The sequence below is a fragment of the Gorilla gorilla genome, chromosome 4 (assembly GCF_029281585.2).
Source record: "Gorilla gorilla gorilla isolate KB3781 chromosome 4, NHGRI_mGorGor1-v2.1_pri, whole genome shotgun sequence".
NCBI classification, from domain to species: domain Eukaryota; kingdom Metazoa; phylum Chordata; class Mammalia; order Primates; family Hominidae; genus Gorilla; species Gorilla gorilla.
In genome coordinates, this window is record NC_073228.2 from 154,495,841 (window position 1) to 154,509,627 (window position 13,787).

The 13,787-nt window shown below is 53.1% G+C and overlaps 1 protein-coding gene across 4 annotated transcripts in view; it reads left to right on the forward strand.

Annotated features, from left to right (window-relative positions):
* Positions 1–13,787, forward strand: part of SYNPO (synaptopodin) — a 41,037-nt gene that overhangs the window by 24,274 nt on the left and 2,976 nt on the right. For 3 of the 4 annotated variants that reach the window (XM_031011055.3, XM_055386223.2, XM_055386221.2), the window contains exon 2: positions 5,521–7,880. In XM_031011055.3, coding sequence (XP_030866915.3) covers positions 5,521–7,880 — 2,360 coding nt within the window. Of the gene's footprint in view, positions 1–5,520; positions 7,881–13,787 lie in introns of those variants that run through there. The other variant, XR_010133968.1, reaches the window with a different exon arrangement.

Here is a 13,787-nt window from a genome sequence, read left to right on the forward strand (position 1 = left end):
GGAGGCGGTGGGGACATCATGACTTGCACAAGTGCAGGCCACAGCCAGGCCGATTGAGGGTTCAATGAGGCACCTGTCCCCTGTAGCCTTTGGCTACCTCCCCACCCCCACCTTTGACACCAAGAGCGTGATCTTGAGCAGCTGCTGCCTGGGATATTGCCAGAGAGGGCAGCTCCCTAGTCTGAGGAATTTTAGATGGAGTTGCCCCCTGGTGCCCTGCTACAAGGGACTCTAGGGTGTCCCCCCGCCTCCCCAGCTTTGTTTGTGAAGGGTGGCGAAAATCATCTGGATGGCTGGCTGGATCTGGTCCAAACCTCCTGCTGAATTCCTTTTCCATGGAGTCACTGTGGGCTGGAGTGTGGGCTGCAGGAGCTTGCCTTGGAGGGCAGGGCTCTCTTACCTCCTGGCCTTTTCTGCCATTCCTCTTGTTCCAGAACAGTAGCTTGGGAGCAGTTCTAAGCTCAGAGAGGTGGTGGTGATGGGATCTTAGCAGCAGCCCAGGTTGTGAATGGAGCCTCACTGAGAGTCAGCTGACCTGGTCTTGGGCTCACATCCTCCTCTCTGACCTCTTCCCTGGCTGGGCCTCCCAGGCCAGCTTATTTCTAAAGGCCCTTCATACTCTGACATTTGAGGATTTTCTGAACCCATGGCCTTCTAGAGCCAGTAAGGAGAAAAGCAGAAAAATGCAGGAGCATTGAGAGGTCTGGAGTAATCAAACACTGAAGTGCTTTCTATGAGCCTTGCAAGGTAGGAACCGGCCAGCCAGGAGCCTGGTGCTCTCTGCAGTAACGTAGAGCCAGGTGTGAACAGAGTTCTACTCCTTCTGGCTCTGTGATCTTGGGCAGCTCACTTTACCTCTCTGAGCCGTAGATTTCTCATCAATAAAGTGTGCATAATAATAGTTTGTGATTTGTAGGTTTGTTTTGGAAATTAAATGAGTAAAGTCTGTGTAAAGGTATACAGTAAGTGACCAATCAATATTAGCTACTATTGCTGCAACTGTGTCATAAGAAACACTGGCAGGACTAGAGATGTTTATCCTGACCGTGTCCCAAGTGGATCTGATGTATCTGCAAATCTCTGCAGGGCTGTCAGGCTGGAATGAATGAGAAAACTTTTTTTTGTTGTTGTTGAGATGGAATGTCGCTCTGTTGCCCAGGCTGCAGTGCAGTGGCGTGATCTCGGCTCACCACAACCTCTGCCTCCCTAGTTCAAGCGATTCTTTTGCCTCAGCCTCCCAAGTAGCTGGGATTACAGGCGCCCGCCACCACGCTTGGCTAATTTTTGTATTTTTAGTGGAGATGAGGTTTCACCATATTGGCCAGGCTGGTCTTGAACTCCTGACCTTGTGATCCGCCTGCCTTGGCCCCCCAAAATGCTAGGATTACAGGCGCGAGCCACCGCACCCGGCTGAGAAGACTTTTTCTCTGTGCAGCCTGGGGAGGCAGAACCACATCAAGAAAGTGGATGATGGCTGGACGCGGTGGCTCACGCCTGTAATCCCAGCACTTTGGGAGGCTGAGGTGGGTGGATCACTTGAGCTCAGGAGTTCAAGATCAGCCTGGGCAACATAGTGAAATCCTGTCTCTACAAAAAATACAAAAATTAGCCAGGCATAGTGGCATATGCCTATAGTCCCAGTTACTCAGGAGGCTGAGGTGGGAGGATTACTTGATCCTGGAAGGCTGAGGCTACAGTGAACCATGATGGCGCCACTGCCCTCCAGCGACAGAGCAAGACCCTGTCTCAGAAAAAAAAAAAAAAAAGTGGTTGGAAGTGAATGTAAGGAGGAACTTTCTAGCTGAGGAATGTTAATTAGTGGAAGACACCTCCCGGGGGAGTGAGCTCGTCACCTGAGTATGTAAGCAGAGACTTGCACACTCAGCATGTTGTTTTGAAGAGGCAAGAATTGTGTGGGGATTGGACTTGGTGACAGCCACCTCTGAGATTCCGAGGTTCTGTGTTTTGGGGCAGTAAGCTCTGCCTCCATGTAGCTCTGGAATCTCCTGCTATTTGACCTTCAGTCAATCTCCTGTGCTAGAAGAGTATCTGACCTTTTCCAGGGAGTGGAATGGGGTGACCAATTGCCAGCTTATGCCAGGATAGCATGAGCCCTCTGTCTGTCCACCTGGGCTTCATGGCAGTCAGGCCTTGGCATTTTCATGATCTCTTTGTGGCCTCCCAACACTCATGTCAAGTTAAGGAGACTGTGGCTCTGAGAGGTACAGTAACTTGCCAAGGTCACACGGCTAGCAAATGGCAGCGCTTGGATTCAGGCCAGGAGGCCTGGTTTCTAAGCAGAGCAGGGGAGACAGACACAGCATGAGCTGAGCAACCTCTCAGAGCCCTCCAGTGTGGCTGGCACCCCATCCCTTAGGCTCCTCCCAGGGGAGCAGCCTGGCTAATAGATGGCTAATAGACATCTTTAATAGATAGGGTGATCCAGGCAGGAGAAGAGTCCTACTCGGGGGGAGTAATATCATGGGTGGGTGGGATAGGCTGTGTGCTTTCACTGTTTCTAATAGGTTAGGGGAAAACCAGGTTCGATGGAGGAGGGAAGAAGGAGGTTGGGGCCAGAAAACCTGTGGCTGTCCCAGTGGAGCTGCTGTGACGCTGCTAGTCACAGCTTCTTTGCTCTGTGTGGGCCTCCCTGCGGGTCCCATGTGGGGTCACCCGGCTCTACCCTGGGCTACTCTCTGGATCTCTGTTTCCCACCTATAAAACAGGGTGGTGATGAAATACCTCCTCTGTAAGAATTCTTCCAGCTCTGAGAGTCCATGAATTCAGAGCCTTGCTGGCAAGATGCCTGGAAAGACTGTCCCTGGAGACAGACTCAGCATGCCATGGCCAGTGCTAATGAGGGCAAGGGAGGGGAGGGCAGGGTCAGATTCCTCAAGAACTAATTCGCTTCCCACAGTAGGGAGGAGAGGGGCGATGGAGGGAGGAATTTTCTTAGTCACTGATGTTGCTTCTGACCCTGGTCACAGGCTGATCCATCCACCTGTCTGTCAATGCATTTGTTCATGCAGCATTTGTTCATTTATTAAACAATTATAAATTGAGCATCAACTGTGTGCCAGCTGGGCACTGGGGATAGAAAGAGAAATGGTTGCCTATAGTGATCTTATAGATTAATAGGGGGACTGAACTCAGCCTGATCTCAGGACCTCAAGTCCCAGACTGAACCCCGACCCACGATGACCTTGTTCCTGCCCCTTATGTCCCAAAGAGACCTTTTGGGATGAGTAGACTGCTTGAGCATGGACTAGAGACCCCAGAAAGAACAGTTCTGACTCCAGCTTTGTCACCCTTGGCTTTGCAACCTTGGGGCAGTTCCTTATATATCTCTGAACCTCCGTTTCTTCTTCTGTAAAACACAGGCAAGCAATGCTTGTCTCATTGTGGTCTTGTGCAGATAAAATAAAAGAATGCAATGTTCTACGGTAGTCATTGGTGAAACTAGCTCAATTTGTTACTTTTCTAGTGTTAAAAGATGTGAATTTTAAAATGAGTATTTAAGTAAAAATAGGAAGAAATCCTGGGAGGAGATAGAAGAAACTGATTGTGATACGGAGTAATCAGGGATGGGGTGACACTTTTTACTGTATAGCTTTTTATGTTTTAATTTTTAGGTATAGTGGCTCATGCCTATAATCTCAGCATTTTAGGAAGCCAAGGCCAGAGTATCACTTGGGCCCAGGAGTTTGAGACCAGCCTGGGCAACATAGGGAGACCCCTTCTCTACAAAAAATACAAAAAAAAAAAAAAATTGGCTAAGTGTGGTGGCGCACACTGATAGTCCAGATATTTGGGAGGCCGAGGTGGGAGGATGACTTGAGCCCAGGAGGTTGCGGCTGCAGTGAGCTATGATGGTGCCACTGCATGCCAGCCTGGGCAACAGAGCAAGACCCTGTCTCAGAAAAGTAAAAATAAAATAAAAATGAATGAATAAATAAATTTTTAGACTATGTGAATGTATTACCTACCCTAAAAAGGGGAAATATCAGTGGCGTCTCTTTATAAAATCAAAGCACATGCCTGTAATCCCAGCACTTTGAGAGACTGAGGTGGGCGGATCACTTGAGCCCACCTGAGTTTGAGACCAGCCTAAGCAACATGGTGAAACCCTGTCTCTACAAAAAAAATACAAAAATTAGCCGAGTATGGTGGCATACATCTGTAGTCCCAGCTACTTGGGGAGCTGAGGCAGGAGAATCACTTGATCCCAGGACGGCTGTAATGAGCTGAGATCTCATCACTGCACTCCAGCCTGGGTGACAGAGTGAGATACTGTCTCAAAAAAAATAAATAAATACAAATTAAAAAAATTAAAGCAGACAGTGGTTTATTAAAACATTTTTGTTTTAAAAAATTAGAGCACATTCCTATACTATAATTCTGAAAGTATAAAGGGCCCTAAGGAAGGCACACAGAAAATATTCTGGGGGTTCATTTGTGCATTCAGCAATATCTACCGAGTGCCACTGTATGACAGGTGCTGTTCTAGGGGCTGCAGTTAGAGTGATAAACAAGTCAGATGGCCGGGCGCTGTGGCTCACGCCTGTAATCCCAGCACTTTGGGAGGCCGAGGCGGGTGGATCACCTGAGGTCAGGAGTTCGAGACCAGCCTGGCCTACATGGTGAAACCCCGTCTCTACTAAAAATACAAAAATTAGCCGGGCATGGTGGCACATGCCTGTAGTCCCAGCTACTCGGGAGGCTGAGGCAGGAGAATCACTTGAACCTGGGAGGCGGAGGTTGCAGTGAGCCGAGATTGCGCCGCTGCACTCTAGCCTGGGCGACAAGAGCGAAAACTGCTTCTCAAAAAAAAAAAAAAAAAAAGTCAGGCAAGGTCATTGCCCCTTGGAGCTATGCTGTAGGTGAGGAGACAGATAATAGACAGGGAAACATAAAGATCATTTCAACTTGGTGAATGCTATGGAGAAAACAAAACAGATGGGATAGGAGAAGGAAAGGTGCCTCCAGAGAGGGGACATTCCAGCTGAGACTTGAGTGGCAAGATAGGAACCAGCATGGACTGCTACCTGGGAAAAGATTATTCCAAGGAGAGCAAGCAGCAAGTCCAAAGGCCCTGGGGCAGGAACATACTTGGCATTTTCAAGGAAGAGAAAGCAAGCCAGTGTGGCAGAGCCTAATGAGAGAGGAGAAGGCAGTGGGGAGGAACTGGGGACACGGTGGGACTTCTAGGGCGAGGTGTTCATACTCAGTTTGGTAAAGTGCCATATCAGCAACTGTCAGGGGGAATCCAAATCAGGGACCAGTTAATCCTGAGAGGATAATCAGGGTGGCGTAGACGTGGTGGCATTTGAGTTGGGCCATGAAAGGTAGGTCAGGGCTGATTACGAAGTGAGCTAATTCTAAGAAACAGTGAGTGACGATTAAATTCCAGAAGAGATCCTGTGTAGGAAGGGCCGAGGCGACCATCTCTGCCTGTTTGTCTGTGCACCCCTGTGTCACTGCATTCCTGTTTGCTAACTGGGCTTCTGTCCCTCCCTGTAGCGTTGGGCCGGAGCACTAGCCTCACGGAGAAGGATCTGAAAGAGGCCAAGGCGCGGAGCCAGCAGATTGCAGCCCAGCTGACCACCCCTCCCGGCTCCAATTCCCGTGGCGTCCAGCTCTTCAACAGGCGCCGGCAGAGGGTGAACGAGTTCACCTTGGAGAGCCACGGCCAGAGGGGACAGAAGCCCAGCCAGGAGTCCCTCAGAGTGCTCCCTTCAAGCCTCCCAGGCCATGCACCGGGGCTCAGCCTGAGTTCCACCTCGCTGCCGGAGCCAGGCCCTCCACGGCACCCCAGTCCCCAGAGCCCCGACAGAGGGGTCCCTGGCCACAGCATGGAGGGGTACTCAGAGGAGGCTAGCTTGCTGCGGCACCTGGAGAAGGTGGCCAGTGAGGAGGAAGAGGTACCACTGGTGGTTTATCTAAAGGAGAATGCAGCACTGCTGACAGCCAATGGGCTGCACCTGTCCCAAAACCGAGAGGCCCAGCAGTCCTCACCGGCCCCACCTCCAGCTGAGGTCCACAGCCCAGCTGCAGATGTCAACCAAAACCTTGCCTCGCCCAGTGCCACGCTCACCACACCAACTTCTAACAGCAGCCACAATCCGCCAGCCACCGATGTCAATCAGAACCCACCGGCAACTGTTGTCCCACAGAGCCTGCCACTTTCTAGCATCCAACAGAATTCCTCAGAGGCCCAACTCCCATCCAATGGCACAGGGCCTGCTTCCAAACCCAGCACCCTGTGTGCTGATGGGCAACCCCAGGCACCGGCTGAGGAGGTGAGATGCAGCACACTCCTAATTGACAAGGTATCAACTCCAGCTACCACCACCAGCACCTTCTCCAGAGAAGCTACGCTCATCCCCAGCTCCAGGCCCCCAGCCTCAGATTTCATGTCCAGCTCCCTGCTCATTGACATCCAGCCCAACACCCTAGTGGTGTCAGCAGATCAAGAGATGTCTGGGCGAGCAGCTGCCACCACGCCCACCAAGGTCTACAGTGAGGTCCACTTCACACTGGCCAAGCCCCCATCAGTGGTCAACAGGACGGCCAGGCCTTTTGGGATCCAGGCGCCAGGGGGCACCAGCCAGATGGAGAGGAGCCCCATGCTAGAGAGACGACATTTTGTGGAGAAGGCCCCGGCTCCCCAGCCCCCCAGTTTGCCAGACAGGAGCCCCCGGCCACAGAGACACATAATGTCCCGCAGCCCCATGGTGGAAAGGAGGATGATGGGGCAGCGAAGCCCGGCCTCAGAGAGACGCCCCTTGGGGAACTTCACTGCACCCCCCACCTACACTGAGACCTTGTCCACAGCCCCTCTGGCTTCCTGGGTGAGGTCTCCTCCCTCATATTCTGTCCTGTATCCCAGCTCCGACCCCAAGTCTTCTCATCTGAAGGGCCAGGCGGTTCCTGCCAGCAAGACGGGCATTCTGGAGGAGTCGATGGCCCGCCGGGGCAGCCGCAAATCCATGTTTACCTTCGTGGAGAAGCCCAAGGTGACCCCGAATCCAGACCTGCTGGATCTGGTACAGACAGCGGATGAGAAGCGGCGGCAGAGGGACCAGGGGGAGGTAGGCGTGGAGGAGGAGCCCTTCGCACTGGGGGCCGAGGCCTCCAACTTCCAGCAGGAGCCAGCACCTCGTGACAGGGCCAGCCCCGCGGCGGCGGAGGAGGCGGTACCAGAGTGGGCCTCCTGCCTCAAGTCACCCCGCATCCAGGCCAAGCCGAAGCCCAAACCCAACCAGAACCTCTCTGAGGCCTCTGGGAAGGGAGCTGAGCTCTACGCCCGCCGCCAGTCACGGATGGAGAAATATGTCATCGAGTCTTCAAGCCACACGCCAGAGCTGGCCCGCTGCCCATCACCTACCATGTCCCTGCCTTCCTCCTGGAAATACCCCACTAACGCCCCCGGGGCCTTCCGAGTGGCATCCCGAAGCCCAGCCCGGACCCCGCCTGCCTCCCTCTACCATGGCTACCTGCCTGAGAACGGGGTCCTGCGCCCAGAGCCCACCAAGCAGCCGCCATACCAGCTGCGCCCCTCGCTCTTTGTCCTCTCACCTATCAAGGAGCCTGCCAAGGTCTCACCAAGAGCTGCCTCGCCCGCCAAGCCCAGCTCCTTGGACCTGGTGCCCAACCTGCCCAAGGGGGCTCTCCCTCCATCTCCTGCCCTGCCTCGGCCCTCCCGCTCCTCACCGGGCCTCTACACCTCCCCCGGCCAGGACAGCCTGCAGCCCACTGCCGTGAGCCCTCCTTACGGCGGTGACATCTCCCCCGTGTCTCCCTCCAGGGCGTGGTCTCCCCGAGCCAAGCAGGCCCCCAGGCCCTCCTTCTCTACCCGGAACGCCGGGATCGAGGCTCAGGTGTGGAAGCCTTCCTTCTGCTTCAAGTAACGAACCCCACGGGGGTCCCACTGCCGGTCAAGTTCCCCTCCTTGAGGGCCAGATGGAGAGCAGACGTGGCAGGAAATGGCACAGAGCTGAGTGAGGAGAATGGGGAGTCCATGGTTCAAGGTCAGATGCGGCCACCAGCTGGCTTTGTGACCTTGGGCGAGTCGCCTCCCCTCTCTGAGCTGAAGCCGCCCCTCCCCTACTACAACAGGGGTCGGACTCCATGTCTGAGCGGGGAGGAGGGTCATGGAGAGAGAACTGTCTGGCAGCCCTGATGCGGTAGAGGGGCATCCTCTGGCCTTTGTGAGCCTTTGTAGGGATGCAGAGTCTGATGCCAGCGTCTTGCTGGGGGAGTGGCCTAGAAGGGGATCCTAACAGGGACTTCTGGAGCAGACAGAGCCTGCCAGTGCCTGTGGAGTCAGCCAGCCAAGGGTCTGCCTCCTCAGCTGCCCCAGGGGGGCCTCCCTCCTGAGGCTCAAGCTCCTGGCATCTTTCTTCCTGTTGCTGGATTCTCACCTCCATGGGCCTGTCTCTTCTGCCTCTGCCTTCTGGACACCGTTTCCTCTCCGCTGCTTCAGAGAGCTTTGCCTCGCCTCCGCCTGCGCTCCCCTCCAGGGTCCTTCTGCTGGCTGCGGACTCAGCCCACCACTGCTGTCTGACGCTTTTCTTCCTGCCCCCTCTGAGGCCTGGCTCTGTTTTAGGGAGACCACTGGGCCCAGGCCTCAGCCCCAGTTCTACCTGGCTTGCTGTCACTGCTCTAGGGGTGGGGGATGTCCCAGGGGATCCCCAGGAGAAGGAGAGCCCTGTAGGAGGCTGTGCAGATGTGGGTGTGCCACAGGGAGGGTGGCCCCTAGCCATGTATCCATTGGCTGTTTTGGCTTCAGATTCAACCAAGATCTGCCTGACTAAAAGAAGCCACCTCAGTGCAGTGGAACGGGGCCCAGGGGGAGGCAGGAGAGGAGGGTTCCGGTCCCATGTCACCTTCTCATTTGCTGTGTGACTTTGGCCCACTCACATTCTCTTTGGGCCTCAGTTTTATCATTTATACAAGGAGGGCTTTTCTAGCTGTAACAATCTGTGAGGATTGAGAGGATAGGCTGGTGCTTTGAAGAAAGGCCTTGTAAGTGACAAGACAGTCCCCTGGGAAGAAAGAGAAAGGAAATGGGCTATTGCCAAAGGACAGGTGGCGTTAGATGGCTGTGAGGGTGACCTGGTGAGGGAAGGGTTGGAATGAGCTGCTGCAGGAGGCCAAGGGATGCCTGGGCTGGGCTGGGCTGGGCTGGCTTGGGCTGGCTCAGGCTCAGGATTGCCTGGGGACAGTAGGAGCATGGCAGGAGCTGGGGCAGGTGCACAGCAGTGCAGTGGGAAGGGACAGAGGAGATCTTAAGAGTTTTGAGGAAAATCTGGGACTTGAGACCTGGATTCTAACAGACCAACTGCATGTGTGTCTGTAGGTCTCAGTTTCCACATTCATACAGTGAGGGTGTTAAGTCAGGTAGCTGGAGACTCCCCATTGCCTCTGACACTTTTAGAGGTGATATGATACAGCCCCCGACCAAACCAGGCTTTGTGGGGGGTGAGAGAATACAGACACAAGTGGCAGGATTCAGATGGAAGCTTCACAAGGCTGGGGGCCGAGGACCACCCACTTCTCTTTCCCAGCCCTAGTTCTGGGTTCCCCAGTGGGGCAAGGGGTGGTGGAGGCAGTGCCCATGCTGGGCTGAGCCTGCAGTTTTTGTGAGCTCTGGGCTTGTCTCCATGGGAACAGGGGTGCCTTCTTAGTGAGCTCATTTCACACAGATCGAGGGGGTATGCGTAGGGGAGTTGTGAGTGAGCTCAGCTCCTTCAGGCCTGGCCTCTCCCAGAACAGAGTGAAGCCCCTGCCCTGGACCCCTGCTCCCTTCTACCCTTGAGGGCCACCAATGGAAGGGCCCGCCCTTCATTCTGCAGCTCCTGCGGCCAGGCTGAGCTCTGCCCCCAACTTTGTTTTCTCTCATGTTCTCAATACACTCTGCCTCAAATCCGTCTTGCTTCTTTCTTTCTTCCGTGCTGCTAGGGGTCAGGGTTCCCTTCCTCCTCCCTGATTCTAGCCTGGGAAGTGGAGTGGGCCGCTCAATTAGTGTATGTGAAAGTGTGGCTGTGTCCTGCGTGCTGCCTGCATCTGCCGTGTGTCTGGTTCTGCACTGGTACAGACGTGTGCTGGGTTGGAAATGAGGGCTTCCTCTCTACAGCACTCAGGGAGCCAGAACCCTGTGCAAATCGCAACCTTTTGTTCTTTCCTTCCCTCAGAGTTTGGCCAAAAATACTGTAGAGGATTTTTGGGGAAAATGCACTACCTCTTCTCGTTGAGGTTTGTTTGGGTTCTTTACAAGTGGAATAGAAATTCCTCTAGCCAGCATTCGCTCTCCAGTTCCCTCAGGTCCCCTCCCTGCTCCCCATTATCTAAATTTGGCCATTTCCCACATTTGCCATTGTTTTCACTGTCTGGATCCTAAAAGCATGGAGTTTCTGCCCCTGGTGGGGAGGAAAGAACTGCCATCAAGGGTCAGGAGAGCTGGGTTCTAGCCCCAGGTCTGCATCTGATTCGTGTGTGACCTCAGACAACCTCTTCCAATCTCTGGGCCTCAGTTTCCCCTTCTGTGCAGTGAAAGGATTACAGAAGGAGGTCAGAGACCATTTGGTCTCTGACAGTCCAGGTTTGACTGTGTTCTACTTATGTATTCACCCCACACGCGTGCCCTGCTTTGGGTCTGGGGTTGGGATGAGTGGATGCTACTTTTTGAATTTTCACCCACCGCATTCCCAAGGAGCTCTGGTGTGCACGGTGCATTGAGCTCTCTGTCAGAAAGTGAACAGTTCTGATTTCCTGCAGCCTTTTCGTACTGTGCACACCCCCGACTCCAAACATACACACAGAGTCAGTGCCCAGGCATGGCTGTTAGGGTGAGGTCAGGCTCTGGCCCATCTCCAGATGATGGGGATCTGCTTACCACTGCCCTCAACATTCAATCCCGTTTGAGCCCTTCTGTTTTGTAGTCTTGGCTGAATTGTTATTCCTTCCACTTGATGGCCTCAGCATTCCCCTTGTGGCCACCAAAGGCAGAAGCAATGCTTTAGAGATTTTTAGGTAGTTATCATAGCTCTCCTGTGCAGCCTACTCTCCTGGCCGAAGACCCCAGGTTCCGCTGCCTTGGGTGGTTATTGACTGGCTTGGGTCATGAACTCTAGGCCCCACCTCCCTGCTCAGGGTGGCACTGTGGTCAGGTGTTGGGTCATGCCAGAGCCCACCCTGATTTGGCATTTGGCCCTAGCTCTCCTCTTCTAGCCCTGGAGCTGGGGACCTTCCTCCCAGCTCGTCTCCCTAAACTGTGGGGTCTGCCTTCTGCGGCCAGCCTGACTGGGATGTTCCACTGACACAGAGAAGCTCCCAGTGTCTCTGGCTCATGTATACACAATTCTGACCCTGGGAAGAAAACAGTGGGATCCCAGGCTGAGCCTTAACTTTCAGCTTGATGACTGGGAGCTTGGATGTCCCTAGGGAGTCTCTAAGGGTCACTCCAGCATTAGCATCCCATGAAAAATGTCCTGCTCAGGCTGTTGTATAACATTCCTCTTTAGGTTAAAGGGCTCCAGTTTGGAGTCTGGGCTCATCTAGCAGCTGCTACATTCTGTTTGGATAAAACATACAATTGGTGTCTATTTCCTTTGGATTGGGAGGAATTAGAAGACTCTCAGTTGGATGAGAGGATGACTGGCTTGGTTATGGCTGATCACTGATTGGATGAAAGAATAAATCTTTGGATGGTTCTAGATTTTGATCGGGTAGGAAGCATGGAATGGACTGGCTAGCTCTGAACTCTGGTGGATGACTGCTAGTGAATTTGGATTGGATTGAATGGCAAGGTGGACTGGTTATTGCTGGAATATGATTGGGTGAACAGTTGGAAAGTTCAGGAGATACATGTTAGGCAGGGATTCCCAAGCCCTCCACTTTCAAACCAGTTCAAACCGCTTAAACATGTAGCCTTTGAGCAGCACACACAAACACACACACACACACACACACTTCCTGGTGGGGCAGAACACACTAGATTGTTATTTACACCTCTGAGCTTCATTTTCATCACTTGTAAAATGGGTGTGGTAATGCTAATTACCTCACTAGTCTGTTGTGAAAACCTAATGAGATAAAGGATGAGAATGAAGTTTGTAGACTGAAAGTCCTTAAGTACACAGGAAACAGGTATGGCTCTGCATCGCCGACCAGTGCTTCACAGCCTCCAAGCTGTTCACCATCTTGGCCTCTCCAAAACCACACTCCCCTCCCCAATGCTGTGAAAAACCTCAGTGAGGGGCGTGTGCTGCCTAGGGAGGAATGGCCCGACTTCCTTTTGTATCTCCATCTGTCAGGGGGATCTTCCTCCCTGTTCAGGCATCCAAGGAAAGATGATGAGGTGACCATGGCAACATGGCAAATGGTTTGGGGCTGAGAGGGTCTTTCCCTAAGTCCAACTTTAATGATAGTCGGCCAGGCGCGGTGGCTTACGCCTGTAATCCCAGCACTTTGGGAGGCTGAGGCGGGCGGATCACCTGAGGTCAGGAGTTCGAGACCAGCCTGACCAACATGGAGAAACCCCGTCTCTACTAAAAATACAAAATTAGCCAGGTGTGGTGGCAGGCACCTGTAATCCCAGCTACTCGGGAGGCTGAGGCAGGAGAATCACTTGAACCCGGGAGGCGGAGGTTGCGGTGAGCTGAGATTGTGCCATTGCACTCCAGCCTGAGCAACAAGAGCGAAACTCCATCTTAAAAAATAATAATGGTCAATATTTTTACATTTTAATTTTGATAATAGATAATACATTCATATGGTTCAGAAATCTAAACTTATATAAAAAGTAATATATTAAAAAGCCTTATTCCCATCTCCCTGCCCCAGCCTACTCTCTTGGCTGAAAAGCCAGGTTCCCCTGCCTCAATAGTTGTTGACTGGCTTGGCTCATGAGCTCTAGGCCCCACCTCCCTGCTCAGGTGACACTGTGGTCAGATGAGAGGACACACAGAGCCCACCCTGACTTGGCATTTGGCCCTGAGACACTAGTCTCAGCCTCTATCTAGTTCTTCCCGTGTGGCCCTGGGCCCGGGACCTCCCTCCCAGCTCCTCTCCCTAAGTCATGGGGAAACCGAAGCCTCCCTCAGCTAGCCTGACTGAAAGCTTCCCGGATGTGCCACAGACAGAGCAGCTCCCAGTGCCTCAGACTGTGTGCCCTGTTCTTGTTCTCACCCCATTTCCTAACAGGTGACCATTTTGGTTAGTTTCATGTATATCCTTCTAGTATTTTTTTTTAATTGAGACAGAGTCTCGCTGTGTTGCCCAGGCTGGAGTGCAGTGGCACGATCTCGGCTCACTGCAACCTCCGCCTCTGAGGTTCAAGCGATCCTCCTGCCTCAGCCCCCGCAATAGCTGGGGCTACAGGCACGCGCCACCATGCCCACTAATTTTTGTATTTTTAGTAGAGACAGGGTTTCTGCATGTTGGCCAGGCTGGTCTCGAACTCCTGACCTCAGGTGATCCACCCGCCTCGGCCTCCCAAAGTGCTGGGACTACAGGCGCGGGCCACCGCGCCAGGCCCTTCTGGCATTTCTTTACGGTAATCAACGTCTATTGAGCACTTTCTTCCAAGGAATGTGCCGATATATGTAATGTTCTTTTCCATCAGTTATCTCATTTAACCCTCACAACAACCCTATAAGGTTAAGTACTGTTATCACACCCCATTTTACAGAAGCAGAAACTGAAGCCCAGAGGGGTGAAGTAACTTGCCCAAGCTCAGTTAGTAAGCTAAGGCGGCTCTCTCCAAAGCGAGTCTTCTTAACACG